At 42.0% G+C, this 14,945-nt stretch overlaps 1 protein-coding gene across 9 annotated transcripts in view; it reads left to right on the top strand.

The window, feature by feature from the left end:
* The first annotated feature begins 4,980 nt into the window (after positions 1–4,980).
* ZNF608 (zinc finger protein 608) overlaps positions 4,981–14,945 on the top strand; it is a 135,603-nt gene continuing 125,638 nt past the window's right edge. For 5 of the 9 annotated variants that reach the window (XR_002522715.2, XM_009208995.4, XM_009209002.4 and 2 more), the window contains exons 1-2: positions 6,273–7,643; positions 8,675–9,763. Coding sequence is in view for 7 of the 9 variants with exons in the window: in XM_009208995.4 (XP_009207259.1) it covers positions 8,858–9,763 (906 nt within the window). In the remaining 2 variants the exon portion in view is untranslated. The other 4 variants (XM_009208996.4, XM_009208997.3, XM_009209004.4 and 1 more) reach the window with 4 other exon arrangements.

Raw genomic sequence — 14,945 nt, 5'->3', positions numbered from 1 at the left:
GGGACTACAGGCATCCGCCACCACACCCGGCTAATTTTTTGTATTTTTAGTAGAGATGGCGTTTCACCGTGTTAGCCAGGATGGTCTCGATCTCCTGACCTCGTGATCCTCCTGCCTCAGCCTCCCAAAGTCCTGGGATTACAAGCATGAGCCACCGCGCCCGGCCTAGTTTTTTAATTTTATGTAGAGGTGAGGTTACCCTATGTTGCCCAGGCTGGTCTTGAACTTCTGGGCTCAAGCCATCTTCTCACTCCAGCCTCTGAAAGTGTTGAGATTACATGCATGAGTCACCACATCCAGCCTGGGAAATGGATATTGTTAAAAGTACTACCCAGAAACTTGAATTGGATTTAGCATGCAGGTGTAAAAAAGTAGAGACAGTGTTTTTTCTAGAGGACCTTTAGCAAGTCAGGATGTTACCTGTAGGGGAAAAAAGCAAAGACCTTCTAGTGTTTGTGTAGGTGTTTCATAAGTCATCAACTATATTGCCTAGAAACCAGGGCAGGACACCTGCCCGCTGCCTTGAGGCCATCCTGTTCATGAGCACACCCAGAAAGATAAGAATCTTTCTCCATAATCCTCTGGGATAGCCAGTAAGTTTCTCATTATGTCTAAATTAAGTTCCTTTTCCTATAAATTAACCCCTTTTCCATGTAGGTTTTATTTTTTATAACTTTGCTTTCCACTTTTTCCCTTGATCCTAAGTAGATCTCAAGTGTCAATGTTGGCATAAATATAGAAAAGGTAGGCCTAGGAATAGACTCCCTTACAAATACACAAAAACTGGAGAAATAGATACATATTTAGACATGTTCTCATTCTGTTGCCCAGGCTGGAGTACAGTGTTACGATGCAGCCTCCAACTCCTGGCCGTTAATGATCCTCCCACCTCAACCTCCAGAGTAGCTAGGACTATAGGCATGTACTACCACACCTGGCTAAATTTTTAAAAATTTTCTGCAGCTGGGCACAGTAGCTCACACCTGTAATCCCAGCCCATTGGGAGGCTGAGGCGGGAGGATCATGAGGTCAGGAATTTGAGATCAGCCTTATCAACATGGTGAAACCCCATCTCTACTAAAATACAAAAATTAGCCAAGCGTGGTGGCACACGCCTGTAATTTCAGCTACTCAGGAGGCGGAGGCAGACGAATCGCTTGAACCCGGGAGGTGGAGGTTGCAGTGAGCTGAGATCGTGCCACAGCACTCCAGCCTGGGCGACAGAGCGAGACTCCAACTCAAAAGAAAAAAAAAAAAAGAATTTTCTAGAGACAGGGTTTCGCTATGCTAAGCAGGTTGGTCTTGAATTTCTGGCTTCAAGCAATCCTCCAGCCTCAGCCTCCCAAAGTGCTGGGATTACAAGCATGAGGCCTAGCCCAAGAAATAATCTTTGATCTTTAAGAATATACCCTAAATCAGAGGAAATAGGCACCAAAGGAAGATCACCATGTTTTCCTGTGTTACTGCTAGAAGCCCCTGGCCTCCTCAGCATTGAGATCTTCTGTCTTTAAAAAAGGAGGAAAGGGGCCGGGCGCGGTGGCTCAAGCCTGTAATCCCAGCACTTTGGGAGGCCGAGACGGGCGGATCACGAGGTCAGGAGATCGAGACCATCCTGACTAACACGGCGAAACCCCGTCTCTACTAAAAACACAAAAAATTAGCCGGGCGAGGTGGCGGCGCCTGTAGTCCCAGCTGCTCGGGAGGCTGAGCCAGGAGAATGGCGGGAACCCGGGAGGCGGAGCTTGCAGTGAGCTGAGATCCGGCCACTGCACTCCAGCCTGGGCGACAGAGCGAGACTCCGTCTCAAAAAAAAAAAAAAAAAAAAGGAGGAAAGGGACCTTTTCATGACCTTAACAATGATATATAAGCAGAGTTGATCTTGAGATCCAAGGAGGGGACAGTGGAGGTTGTTGGAGGTGGAATGATCTTTTTTTTTTTTTGAGATGGAGTTTTGCTCTTGTTGCCCAGGCTGGAGTGCAATGGCCCGATCTCGGCTTGCTGCAACCTCCGCCTCCTGGGTTCAAGCGATTCTCCTGCCTCAGCCTCCCGAGTAGCTGGGATTACAGACATGCACCACCACGCCCAGCTAATTGTGTATTTTTAGTAGAGACGGGGTTTTCTCCATGTTGGTCAGGCTAGTCTCCCGACCTCAGGTGATCTGCCCACCTCGGCCTCCCAAAGAGCTGGATGATACTTTTTAAATGCCCTTTTACACTATCCTCATGCTTCTTCCACCCTCTGTTCCAAATACTCATTTCCAGACATCTCCTCCTTTCTACCACATCTCTGAGTAGACACTAAGGTGTAAAATTACATAGTGAGCATATTATACAGTAGTGCATTGGTATTATGAAGTATATGCATGTGGATATTAGAATGCAGATAAATAGGTTCCTAGTTACCTTGATGAGAGATTAAGATAACATTTTCATCTCTATAAATACAGAAAACTCCCCAATTTTGTGAGAAGAGTAGCTCTGATTTTCAAAGCTGGTAGTTAATTGTCTTAGTTTCAGTCACCAATTAGGTGATGGTCCTCTGATGCCTCTTGATTGGCCTCTTTGTCAAACAAAACAAACACAAGAAAAGCCAGTCTGACAACACTGGTTTATTCAAAAGTCTCCTGGAAGAACCTGGGAGGAAGGAGGTGGGGGTGGGGTGTAAATGGAGTGTGGAGATGTTGGAATGGAAGGAAATACTTCAATTTGTCAAAATGGTTTGGGTTAAATTATGTGGTCGGGTCGGGCCTAAGCCTTCATCTTCGGCCAGTAGGGTTTCTCAGAAAGGTTTAAGGTTTGGGTTTAAGTGTTGAAGCTAGGGTTAGATTAGATTATTTGATTATTAGGAACCCTAAACTTTGGTTTTAGTTAGACTTCATCTGTGCTGCAGACGCTGTAATTTGTTTTGTATTGGAGGAACTCCAATCTTCTCCAGCTTCACTAGGTCTCATTTTTAAATGTCCCATTCTTTTAAGAACTAACTATTGATTTTTCTAAACTAATATAACATATGGGGTAGGCATGGGCTTCCAAAGGCTGAGATGTAGATGGCACCCCAGGGACACAGGAAGTGCCCAAGAGTGATCTGGTCCTTTGAGAAATCACTCTTTTAAAAGAAGAAAAGTCAAAAAACAGTATGGTGCTGTATTCTTATCAATGGGGCATACACAAATGTAAAATCTGTACATTCAAACATATATAACAAATCTCAAAGCTAAAATGGATCCCTAATTTGCCCATTTTATTTGTTAAAGTACAGCTTTGATTTGAATACAAATTGACTTAGGGAGAGCTAAGGACTATTACAGATTGCATTCCTCTGGTTTATATATCCCAATAAAGGGTGGAAACTGCTGTTTATAACTATTTGCAGCCTCAAATCTAGTTCATTTATGGTAGTGAAACAGCTAATTGGCAATTTTTTATAGACTAAATATACTGAAAGCTCAAACATGAGTCAATAGCCATTATTTAAAATATGTGACATAAATATTTTTATTGATCCACGAAGTCATCACTGAATATTTACATCAGAAGCTGTCTTCTGCTAGCACTCATTCACTTTATATGTGTCCATATGACTCAGTTAAGACACAATCTTAAATTGCAATTGTCATGTGGAAATTACAATTCCAGTAGTACTGGATCTTTACAACTTGGGATCATGATGCTTTCAGTTTACAGTACCCTTTGACTTTAAAATGTCCATATTGTAGCTTCTAAAAATAATGAAGGTAACAATAAAAAAATTCAAAATTAAATGTACTCTAAAGGCTTAATATATGTAAATACATTAGCTTAAATATGTTAGCTGTTATAGTAAAACACTAAACTTATTATTTCATATTAACCTCTCTTATCCTGTGACCTGAGTCTCATTAACTTGGTTGCTGGCATTTGTCCTACAATAAATTGTAAAATATTTCTGTGTTTGTGGATTGTAGATGTAGCATTCAGAAGATTTATGACACCCGGTTCCCCAGCAGTAGGGTGAAAGATTTGGGGGAAGAGGAATTCTGACCATTCCACAGTTTAAATATGTGTACTGGAACTGTTCAACAGTTAATCTTCCTAGTATATTTAACTTTCACAAGTCATTTTTTTAAAAGATGAGGCTGGCCCGAGGTGTTACTATGATTAGCGAGGACCTTATTTTAATATTTTTTCTTTTTTGGAGTCAATAACACCAGGTGGAAAAGATTTGTTACTAATTCCAGGGAAGAATCATTCACATAGTGTTGGTTAAATGGTCGCCTGCATTCACACTTCAGGGCTTGTAGACCAGAGCCCTGGAAACAAAAGGGTTACTTGTTTCCCCACCATCGCCTTTACCCGCAGATCGATTTTTCTTATTTAATCAGCGAGTAAAAAGAGAGACACAGGGAAGAAAAAGAAAAAAAAAAAAAAAATTGCAGGAAGGGCAAAGTGGTGGGGGGAGGGTTGAAAGCCAGAAGCTGCAATACAGAAAATCAGTCTTGGGAGTTGGACTGCGGAGTCCTTGGAACAAGGAAGGGAAGCCAGCAAAATGCTCGCAGTCATTTCCACACAGCCAGCCTCCCTTTTCTCCTCGCTACGCGCTAGTGGCTCATTTGGCTTCTCTCTGCCACCGAGCGATCACATACATTATTTCCCCCAAGATAACACAATCAAACTTGTATTTACCGACATCCTCTCCTCGCAGCCTGTTTGAGATTTGTTTTAATAAATAAGTGTTTTATGTGAATGATGTAGTAATTGAAACGGGCGCACCATTTTTTTCCCTTCTTACTGCGGGAGGTTCCTCAACCCCAATCTGGTTGGAAAATAAAACGCTTTGTCTCCACAACCACCCCCCACAGCACCCCCACCCGCTCTCAGTGTGTGTTTTATACGTGTGTATATCTCAACCCCCTACAGTAGCCAAGAGAAAGCAGCTAGCCAATGAGAGAGCCCAGTTTCATAAAAGCTGCTCTCTGATTGGCCCGATGCGAAAGGGCACTGGGAACAAAGAAAAGTCCCTTTCAGGTATAGAGGCTGAGAGCTTCTTTTGCTCCACTCCCCCTGTGTGTGTGTTGTGTTTCAGTCCTGATTTCAGTGTTGCAGAACAAGCTTGTTGTGTGTGTGCACCAGGGGGATTTTTGTTTTGCTTTTCTTAAATTTTAATTTTTGCTTTTATAAAACATACACAGGACGGTCTGTGACATTTGATGGTCCATCTTCTTTAATAATAAATTTGTTGAAGAGATTATAATTTCCAAAATAAAGCGGCTGCAACCAAACACATTCAATGCAGTTAGAAGGAAAAGGTCAACTCCATCCAATACAGACCGTAAGTACGGTTGCGTGGTGTGTCTCTATATAGCACTTAGCGGGGACTTCATGCAGGGGAATGTGCGAGTTTTATGCATAGAAATGAGGAACTAGTTACAGGGTTTGGCTTTTGCATTTAGAACAACAACCCAAGAAGGGTGAATTTTATTCAGTGGAGGGTGAAGCATTTGTAACTTCACACAAATTAAGCTTGACTGGGCACTCGGGGTAACTTAGAGTAAATTAGCTTTTGGGCTCTAACCCAAAGGAGAATAAAAGTGACACAGTTACATATCCTGGTCTGCAGTGTCAATTCTCTAGCTCACCTTACTCCCTCCCTCTTCTGTCCTAGCTGGGCAGACCCTTCTCCCAAACCGATCCAGGAAAATGGGGGCAAGGGCAGAACAAGCCGATTTCTCTCTCCTGTCAGCTCCCAGTGCCCGATAATTTAATATTAAACAAGGGAATAGTCACTCATTACGTGTAATGGTTATAATTACCATTCGCCATCTCCTTGAAAAAGCAAGCAACAAAAATATCATTAAGAGAAAAAATAAAAGCCCGACCCAACCCAAACAAACCCACAAATAGTAACAATGGTGTGTTTATTACAGGACCAGGCTGGTGAGCAAGCAAAAGGTTTTTCTTTGTTTAATACATGAAGTGGGGGTCCCTAAAATCCAAGTAGCTCGGAGGTACCCTTCTCCCTCCCCGAGGCGTCCCCGTCCCTGGCCCCTTGGGAAAGCTGACAAATTGGAGATAAGTTGAAAGGTTTATAAAGTGTTTCTTTAAAACATCTGCTTTGCTCTTGTGCTCATTACATTTCACTCCTTCCGAACTTCGGAGATCCTAGATCTCCGAGAAATGTTTCACATTCATAACTTGTAGCTTCGCCCACTGCGGGGGGGGGGGGGGGGGGGGGGGGGGGGGGGGGGGGGGTTTGCAGGGGGAGGGGAGAGACCTACAGCTTTTTTTTTTAAAGACCAGATCAGTATTTTCTTGATACGCTTGTCACCATTTTTGTTCTCACGACAACCAATTGAGCCCTTGATCCTCACGTGATGTGAAAGGCTTGCACTGTAACAAAATCGCTCCTTTTAGATGGTTGGTTGTTACTAACTCGCCCATCCCCCTCTCCCAGCCCCGACATTTCCAGCAAAGCGACTCTCCACTTCCAATCCATCAACAATTCATTACTGCTTTTAGCTTCCAAACGCCAGCTAATTAAAAATACTAAGCCAAGCTCCGGGGCCATCTGACTAAACACAGGAGGGGGTGGGTGAAGGGAGGAGGAGGAGAGAAAAAATAAATAAAAGGGAGACACACCGTTTGCTGCGAGTATCAGAGGGAAAAACTCCCGAAAAAGGTCGCCTTAAAAAAAAAAAAAAACAACCAAAAACCTTTTTTTTGACTCTAATTATCGAATTACCACATGACTGATTGACCTGAGCGACAGAGAACTCCACTCCCCTCGGGAACTGAACTAGGAACTCAGTTCCTTTTTCTTAAAACAACGTAAGACAGGAAAACATCACATCCTTTAGGTTTCGAAGACTGAGCCCATTTTAAACGCCGTTATTTTCCCCACCCCACCGCCCCCCGCCCCGAGCGAATGCTGTTATAACTGGTTTATCAGCTCACTGAATCATCTGCTCCCTCCTCCTCCACACCTTTCTTTTTCTCCTCTTGCCCAGTTTCTCATCCCACCCTTTCTTCCTCCTCCTCCTCCTCCTCCCTCTACTCCCCCCCTCCTTTTCTCTTAAGTTAGTTCAAGAAATCAAATCTGTCAGGACGGGCGGAAAAATGCCACTTCCCGACTAACAGGCGGAATCCAGCCCAGATTTTCAGTCCTTTCTTCTTATTCTTTCTTCCCTTTCACTAATTTATCCCGATGTTAGCACATTCTGTCTCGTTACTAGCGGACGCCTGTAGGTTTGCTACATGGGATCATTACTGATCACGGTGACTCTGAAGTCTGGAACTGAAGGCGGAATGAGAAGTTGGGAAAACTTTTTTCTCTAAACTCTCTGTTTTTTAAAAAACTATTATTCTCGATGCTTGTTAAGAGGAAAAAAAAACCTTTGGTGCTTCTGTTGTGAATGTGAAACATTATTTTCCAGCTGTACAGTGACACATTTTTTTAAGGAGAAAAGGACTGATTCGTTTGCCAAAAGGGGGGTGGGGAGGTGGAATAATGTTATCGAGTGATTATTCTGGCTGAGATGTGTTATTTGGTTTCTTCCTTCTTGATCATTTGGTGTTTAAGTAAAATGAGGCACAGGCTTGTTTGCCGAGTGGAGTGGGAAAGGCATTTTGATTTGCTGGCCTAATTAAAAAATGATAAAGGATTAAAAGGTAAGCAATGTCTGTGTGTGTGTATGTGTGTGTGTATGTATATTTATTTATTTTTTTCTTGACAATCAACTGTTAAAAAGGGGCTGATCCCTTTAAAAACCGTTTTAACTGCTCTTTGTCAAACACACACTCATTTGCGGTCATTGAGGCCACCTTGGCGCAGATCACTTAAAGTGTATGTCTTAATCAGTTTTCCGTACAGTGAGTAGCACCATATTTAACAGAGTGAGCAATTCTGTGACCTAGGAATATGGTAGAATTGTTTAAATGTATTTTTTTTTTTTTCTCAAAAGGCAGATCTTTAACTTTTTATATAACACTGTCTTTTCTAGAGAGAAATGCTCTTAAAAGACATGTATTTTTTTTTTTTTTTTAAATCGTATAAGCTGTTGGGGAAAAGAGGATAGGAGGGAGGTATGTGTGTGTGTTGGGGGCAGTTATTGGTTGTTTTTTCTGTTCCTTACTAGGAACAAAAACCAGATCGCCCAGACAATTTGTAAAAAGAAGTACTGAAACCTAAAATTAGAAATAAGGAAATTTTAGCAACATTCTATTCTGAAAACTGGCCTCAGAACTTCCAGGGTCTGGTCTTCTAAATTGCAAGATCTAGGACATGTTTAGGGATGTTGAAAGCTGTGTTCTTCCTTCTTGTCTGAGTGTTCAGGCTGTGTTTCTGGGGTTGAGATATCACATGTGCCAGACAGAAATCCTAAAGTTTAAAAGAGAACACAAAAACCTTTCTGGACTTGAATCAGATCCTTAAGATAATTTAATGCTTTTAAAAAGGTGATTGTCCTTGTGTTGTCGATAAAGGGATTTTCTTTTTAGCTACCATAAGATGCTTACTGTCATAGGTTTATTTTTTGGGTTTGGTTATTTTCCTTTAAACCTGATATTGGACTGTGGAGACAATACATGAGCCACCTTACTCTCCATCCTTCCCTGTCCCCTTTACTGATTCCCCAATACTAATCGTTTTTTATTCTGGTAACACCCAGACAAGAAATATTCGACTTTTCCCCCCTTCACAGGAAAAGGTGGACCTGGACTGAGGGTGTAAAATCCCTGGACACATTCGTGAGGCAGGAAAAAGAAGAGGAAGATTAGAAGATTTTTTTTTTCTTTGAGAGAAAGCCCAGCGGAGATAAACGAATGTCCCCTCATCTCCAAAGGAAAGTTCATCGGATTTTTATTCTAGAGAGCTCATCTTCAGGATGTCAGTGAACATTTCTACTGCAGGAAAAGGTGTGGATCCAAATACAGTTGATACTTATGACAGTGGCGATGATTGGGAAATCGGGGTTGGAAATTTAATAATTGATTTGGACGCTGATTTGGAGAAGGACAGACAGAAATTTGAGATGAATAATTCCACCAACACCACTAGTAGCAGCAACTCCAAGGATTGTGGAGGTCCGGCCTCCAGTGGGGCTGGTGCTACCGCAGCCCTAGCTGATGGCCTAAAATTTGCTTCTGTTCAGGCCTCTGCTCCCCAGGGGAATTCACACAAAGAGACCAGCAAATCAAAAGTGAAAAGGAGTAAAACTTCTAAGGATGCTAATAAATCTCTGCCTTCTGCTGCCTTGTATGGGATTCCCGAGATCAGCAGCACTGGCAAGAGGCAGGAAGTCCAAGGGCGCCCTGGAGAGGCAACTGGCATGAATTCAGCGCTGGGTCAAAGTGTGAGCAGCGGCGGCAGCGGCAACCCAAACAGCAATAGTACCAGCACCAGCACCTCTGCCGCCACCGCGGGGGCAGGCTCCTGTGGGAAAAGCAAAGAGGAGAAGCCAGGTAAAAGCCAGAGCAGCCGAGGCGCCAAGCGGGATAAGGATGCGGGGAAATCCAGGAAGGACAAGCACGACCTGCTTCAGGGCCACCAGAATGGCAGTGGCAGCCAGGCCCCTTCCGGGGGGCACCTCTATGGCTTTGGGGCCAAGAGCAATGGCGGTGGCGCGAGCCCCTTCCACTGCGGGGGCACTGGGAGTGGCAGCGTTGCCGCTGCAGGGGAAGTTAGCAAAAGTGCCCCGGATTCAGGGCTCATGGGAAACTCTATGTTGGTAAAGAAGGAAGAGGAGGAGGAGGAGAGCCACAGGCGAATCAAGAAACTGAAAACTGAGAAGGTAGGATAAAGTCGCCTTCCTAGATGTCCTACTCTTCTCTGTGTGCATTTGTGTGGGTGTGTGGGGGTGTGCCTCTGTGTGCCTTACACTTCTTTATGCTTTGTGGTTCTTTGTGAGATTTCTATGATATGCATCCTTTATATTAAAATTTGATATGGGGGAGCCTACTTGGGTGCAGTGTTTGGCTCTTGCTTCTGCTGTCCTTGCTGCTGCTGCTAGTGATGCTAGTGTTTGGGTTCCCAGGTGGGAGGCCCTGAATGTTCTAAGTACCTTTTGCCCTGTAGATCGGTTCCTCACTGGTCAGCAGGTTGCCGTGTCCTTTTAATAGAAAACCTGCTCATGCACCCTCTTGACTCTTGTCCTGGTTTCTTCCTTAAGGGGAACAGTTTTCTATTTTATTTTATTCATCCTAGTATTGCTGGTAATGTGTCCTTAGGTGTAAGGTTTAAGTTCCCTCCCTGGAGAGGAATGTCGAGGATTTACATTCTACCCTCATCCTCCCTCTTTTTTTTTTTTTTCCTTACTGTCGACAAAGTAGTACTGTGAAAGGATATCCTTGAATGAGTTCTTGTTATTGGTCCTGAATTAAACCCCAAGCTTGATGTGTTGGGTCGTTGGTTTCATAACTGCAGAAAAACTCCATGGTTGTGGTGGTTGTTAGCACTCTACTCTTGTTCCCTTACCCAGTTCCAGTTCTTAGCTAGAGATTTAAGAGTGTTATCACTTGGATACCTAGTTTGACTGGGGAGCTGCACGGCAGCTAAGAAGAATAAAGCAGACTTGCTGGACTGATACTCGTGAAATGTGAAAATGTAGCCAAAGGGGATGCAGACGGTTGAGTGAATTGGAATATAGAATTATGTGCTGCATTTGAACAGTGTGGATGGTTGATTTAGACCATTTGGACCCTTCCTCCCATCTTTGTACAAGTCTATAGTTAGACATTGCCTTGGAAGAACTGCCCGCCCTGACACCCACCCCATGTTTTGCTGCTTAGTCATAGACCACATTGACTAATGTTTGGGAACAGAAGGTGTTCTGTCCACTAGGCAAGTTGGGAAGGAGTTAGGGGTGTGTGTGTGATATTTCTATGAAATTAGTCTTCATATTAATTCTACAGGTTGTGCCTTGCAGAAGCAAGATTTCTGTCATGTGGGTTGTGGCATGGTTGTTTGGGAACATGCTTATTAAATAATTTTGATTTTTTTTTTTTTGCTATAGTTGGCGATTGGGATTGTAAGTGGTGATAATATATCTTTGGAGAATTATTTCTGTGTAAAATGGTTCACTGCTCCTTAAACTTTTATATTCTTGTTTTTGTGCTCAGGATTTAAGTTGGAGTATAGGAGTAAAGTTTTGATTTTTAAAAGTTGATAGAGGCACATTAAGGTGTAGATAATGCCAAATTTGCAAAAAGCCTCCGAACATTTATAAATTCATATCCTCTTGGTAAGGTACATTGATGAATATAAATGAATTTTTTAAAATTCCAGGTTTTGATTCTTATGTTTAAATGTGTAGTTTCACATTGTTTCTGCTAAAAGACGTTCTGAAATCTTCTTCTTACTTAGTACAGTAGGGCATTTACTTTTGTTGCCAATAGTCTTCAAATTGCAGTTCTAATCTGCTTTAACTATCTAGATGAATTGCCCTAATCCAGTGCTCACAATGGCTGTGGTTAAGGAGTCAGAGCCATTTGATTGGATTCACTGGCTGCTTGGAATGTGGGAGGTACTGCCCTTTTGCATTCCCCTTAGCCTTTTAATCTTCCAGCCAAATGTTCACATTCAACAATTTTGTTTAGCTGGCAATCGGAACATTTCAGTATCTCAAAGGCTGCTGTCATGGCAACTGAGATTAGAGCGTGGTGTCGTTTCTCCAGTTTTTGTGTTCTTTTCACTTTCCAGTCACAGAGGAAACTGGGTGAAGAATGGAAGAATTAAATTATTCATATACATGCAACTCACCTTCAGTTACAGCAGTATAAATGTGATAAATATGAATTACATAAATGAAGAGCAAGCAAGTCATGATGGATCTGGGGTGGGGGCGGAAGAAAGCACATTGCAATTTAGATTCACCTCTGGTCCTGTACCAGAGGAAGCCGTGCCACCAATCTTAGCCACTGGAGTTGGCACAGGGGCCCCTCAGAGGCTTGGATCCAGGGGCTTGGGTCCTGTAGTGTTGGCCATTCTCTGTCAAGTTGGGCGTTGGCTCAGGATCTCAAACATTATTCCTTAAGGCTTTCCTCCCCACCCCCACCTCATCCTGAGAACGACTTCCCTTAAGAATGCTTTCATCCTTGGCACACAGAAATGGCACTCCCTTGTATGAATGCCACACAGGAAAGTAACTCTAATTCCACTAACTAGTGGTTGCATCAAATTAGGCATCCATTTAGAAAATGCTTCCTACTGATGTGAGAATACCTATTCAGGAAGTAAAGATTTAGTAGGACAAGAAGCTTCACCTGAAAAAATATTTCAACACTGAGGTTTTTTTGACATTTTATACAACGTTTTAATTTCCTTCAACCTTGCTTGATTATCTGGGTTTGTGAAGAGTAAGTGCCTGGAGAGTGAAGATTATTAATTTTCAGCAATCAGATGTGGCTTGTGAGGGGCCACGTGTGAAAACCAAAGGGGAGTGTATGTGTGTGTGCATATGTATATATTCTTTTTCTGGTTGGAAGGTTCACAGGAGATTCATAAGACTTGCTGTCACCGGTTAATTTTTACAGCATGCTTAAATGTCTATTTTTGGTCTGTTTATTCTGTTTCTTCACTACACAAAGTCATGTAAAACATGATAAATTGGACCTTATGAAACCTAATTAAATCAATGAGTGTTCTACTCCTTTATGTGGAAACCACAAGTATGTTGTAAAAGTCGCCACTCCCTTAATACGTGAACAAAATCAAAACATGCCATAATTCTAAGATGTTTGAGCTATATTTCTGTAGCCCATTTTGTGGTTAAGCCACCAGTGACATGTCTGAATAAGTAGATTTGACGGGTTGACTTTGGTTGTTAAAACCTGCCTCTCCACCTTCCCCTCCTTTCTTGTGAAGCAAAATAGCCTTGCATTGAAGCTCTTCTTTATGTATCCTCCTGGCCATCTCACAGTTTTGACTTCTCAGATAGGGAGGCATTCAGCTGGGCTTTATAAACAAACAGTTTATATATCAAGTTGATGGATTTATTTGATTTCTGGAAAATTCAAAAATATATACAAAACCTCAAAAATCCTAAAAGTGGCTGATACTTAAACAGAAGTGAAAGGCACAGGAGGTCATATAGTTGTGTCTCAATACCTATTCAGGGAAGAGAATTATTTCTGTAATATCATATTGCTTTCATTAAGATGGCCCTGGTCATAAAGGTGGTGTCTACAAATGGACCTGTCCATAAAGGATATCATTCATTTTATTTTATTCTTTTGTAGAGGCCTTTTTATACTTCACTAGGGAATTCTGGCACATTTTCTAAGTGAGTGTGAGCAGTTTAAGAACATATTTTGATTAATGAGTTTTGTGAACGTTATGCTGGTTTTTTTTTTTTTTTTTCAAATATAGTGTCCCATGTGAATTCTGCCTAGAGTTTAGTGTATCTACTGTGAAATAAAAGGGCAGAAAGGTCACTTGCTTTAATTAAAGAACAGAGTCCATTGTTGTTGGACAGCTAACTGTTTTGAAAGCTACATAAGGGATTTAGCTGTTAAAAACGTTGGTAACTAAGGGTGGCTTCCAATCAGCATTGATCCAGCTCCTTACTTTTCTATAGCTCTCCTTACAGGGTGACAGGGCTTTTTGAGGTAGGGAGGGGCTGCCCTTTCCCCAAGAACGCTTGGAACTTAGGTATTTTTGTGATCAGACCCATCACTGAATTCTGACTTTGGTGTGTGAAATCATTTTGCTTTGCTGGAGAGGGAAGGAATATGCATAACTGATCAAGATTGTCCTATAGGAGATAAATAATGTTTTGCAACTTTTAATAACTTTGCAAATAGTCTGTAAACAACGGTGGGGGGAGGGATTGATAGTCCAAATGTCATGAGGTGAAGAATGCTCTTCAAGTGAAATTGCTTGGCTGCAAGATGGTTTTAATTAGACTGTTATAAAGACTTATTTTTCCTAAGCAGCATTTTATAGTTAGTAAATGAAATGTGTGCCGAAAGTGCTAAGCAGAAATCTCCCCAACCACAGAGGTGTTCAATAACCAGATTCAAACAACATGGAAAGTACCATCTGTTCTTGGTTTTCAGCATGAAAAAGAGAGATTGAATGGCTGAGATTTGCTCCAATTTTGACAGTGTCTGCGTGCGCGCGTGTATTTTTTTTAATTTAAAAAAGTTCACCTGGTACTTCATAGAAACTTGAAACTGCAGTAATATGAGCAACACTGTGAAAACACGTGTTCCTACATTTATTTTAACCAGTTCCACTTTTATTTAAAAGATTTCCAGAAGCCCAGCCATTGAACACTTTATAATGGTTATACAGTTCCTGCAGGCAATCACAATGAGCAGTCAGCTTTTCCAAAGATCTGACTATTTAGTAAGTACCTGAATTATTCTGTCAATTTTCCCCCTGGAGGCAAGGAGGAGAAAAGGCTCTCACGCCAACTCTGGTCAGCGTTTATCAGTTAATCTAATTGTGTGTGATATTGCTGTGGACTGGTGTTTAGGATACATAGACCTTGCTCTTGTTCAGAGCTGTAATCTAGGATTGTTGATAGTGAGGAAAATATCCTTTTAAGGAAGGGTAACTTTTGAGTCCTTGACTTTTAGACACTAAGAATCTTGGTTCTGGGTTTAGTTAGAGCCCTGGGTAAAACATTATCCGGCCTTTGTTTGAGGTCTTTTATTGAAGCTAATGACTGGGCTTGTGCCTCCCTGAGATAAATGACATTATCTCTGAGTGGCCTGACAGGAAACAGACATGTTAATGGTGAAGCTGCGGGGAGGATCTGCTTGGGTTCTGACAAAAGAGTCGAGAAAGGGACCCCTGGTTGTGGTCATTAACACATAATGCATTCTTGCTCTTCCTAAGAGGCCCTTGATAATTGGAAAGCTATTTTAGCCACAAGCACTTAAATCATAAATCTACTACTCCTAGTTCTTTGCATTCTTAAAAGTAGCAAAGTAATGTGTTTTTTGTTAACAAGTGTGTGATCTTGTTTT

The sequence above is a fragment of the Papio anubis genome, chromosome 5 (genome assembly GCF_008728515.1).
Source record: "Papio anubis isolate 15944 chromosome 5, Panubis1.0, whole genome shotgun sequence".
Classification (NCBI taxonomy): Eukaryota; Metazoa; Chordata; class Mammalia; order Primates; family Cercopithecidae; genus Papio; species Papio anubis.
The sequence above is the reverse complement of the archived record's forward strand: the minus strand, read 5'-3'. Positions and strand labels throughout refer to the sequence as shown.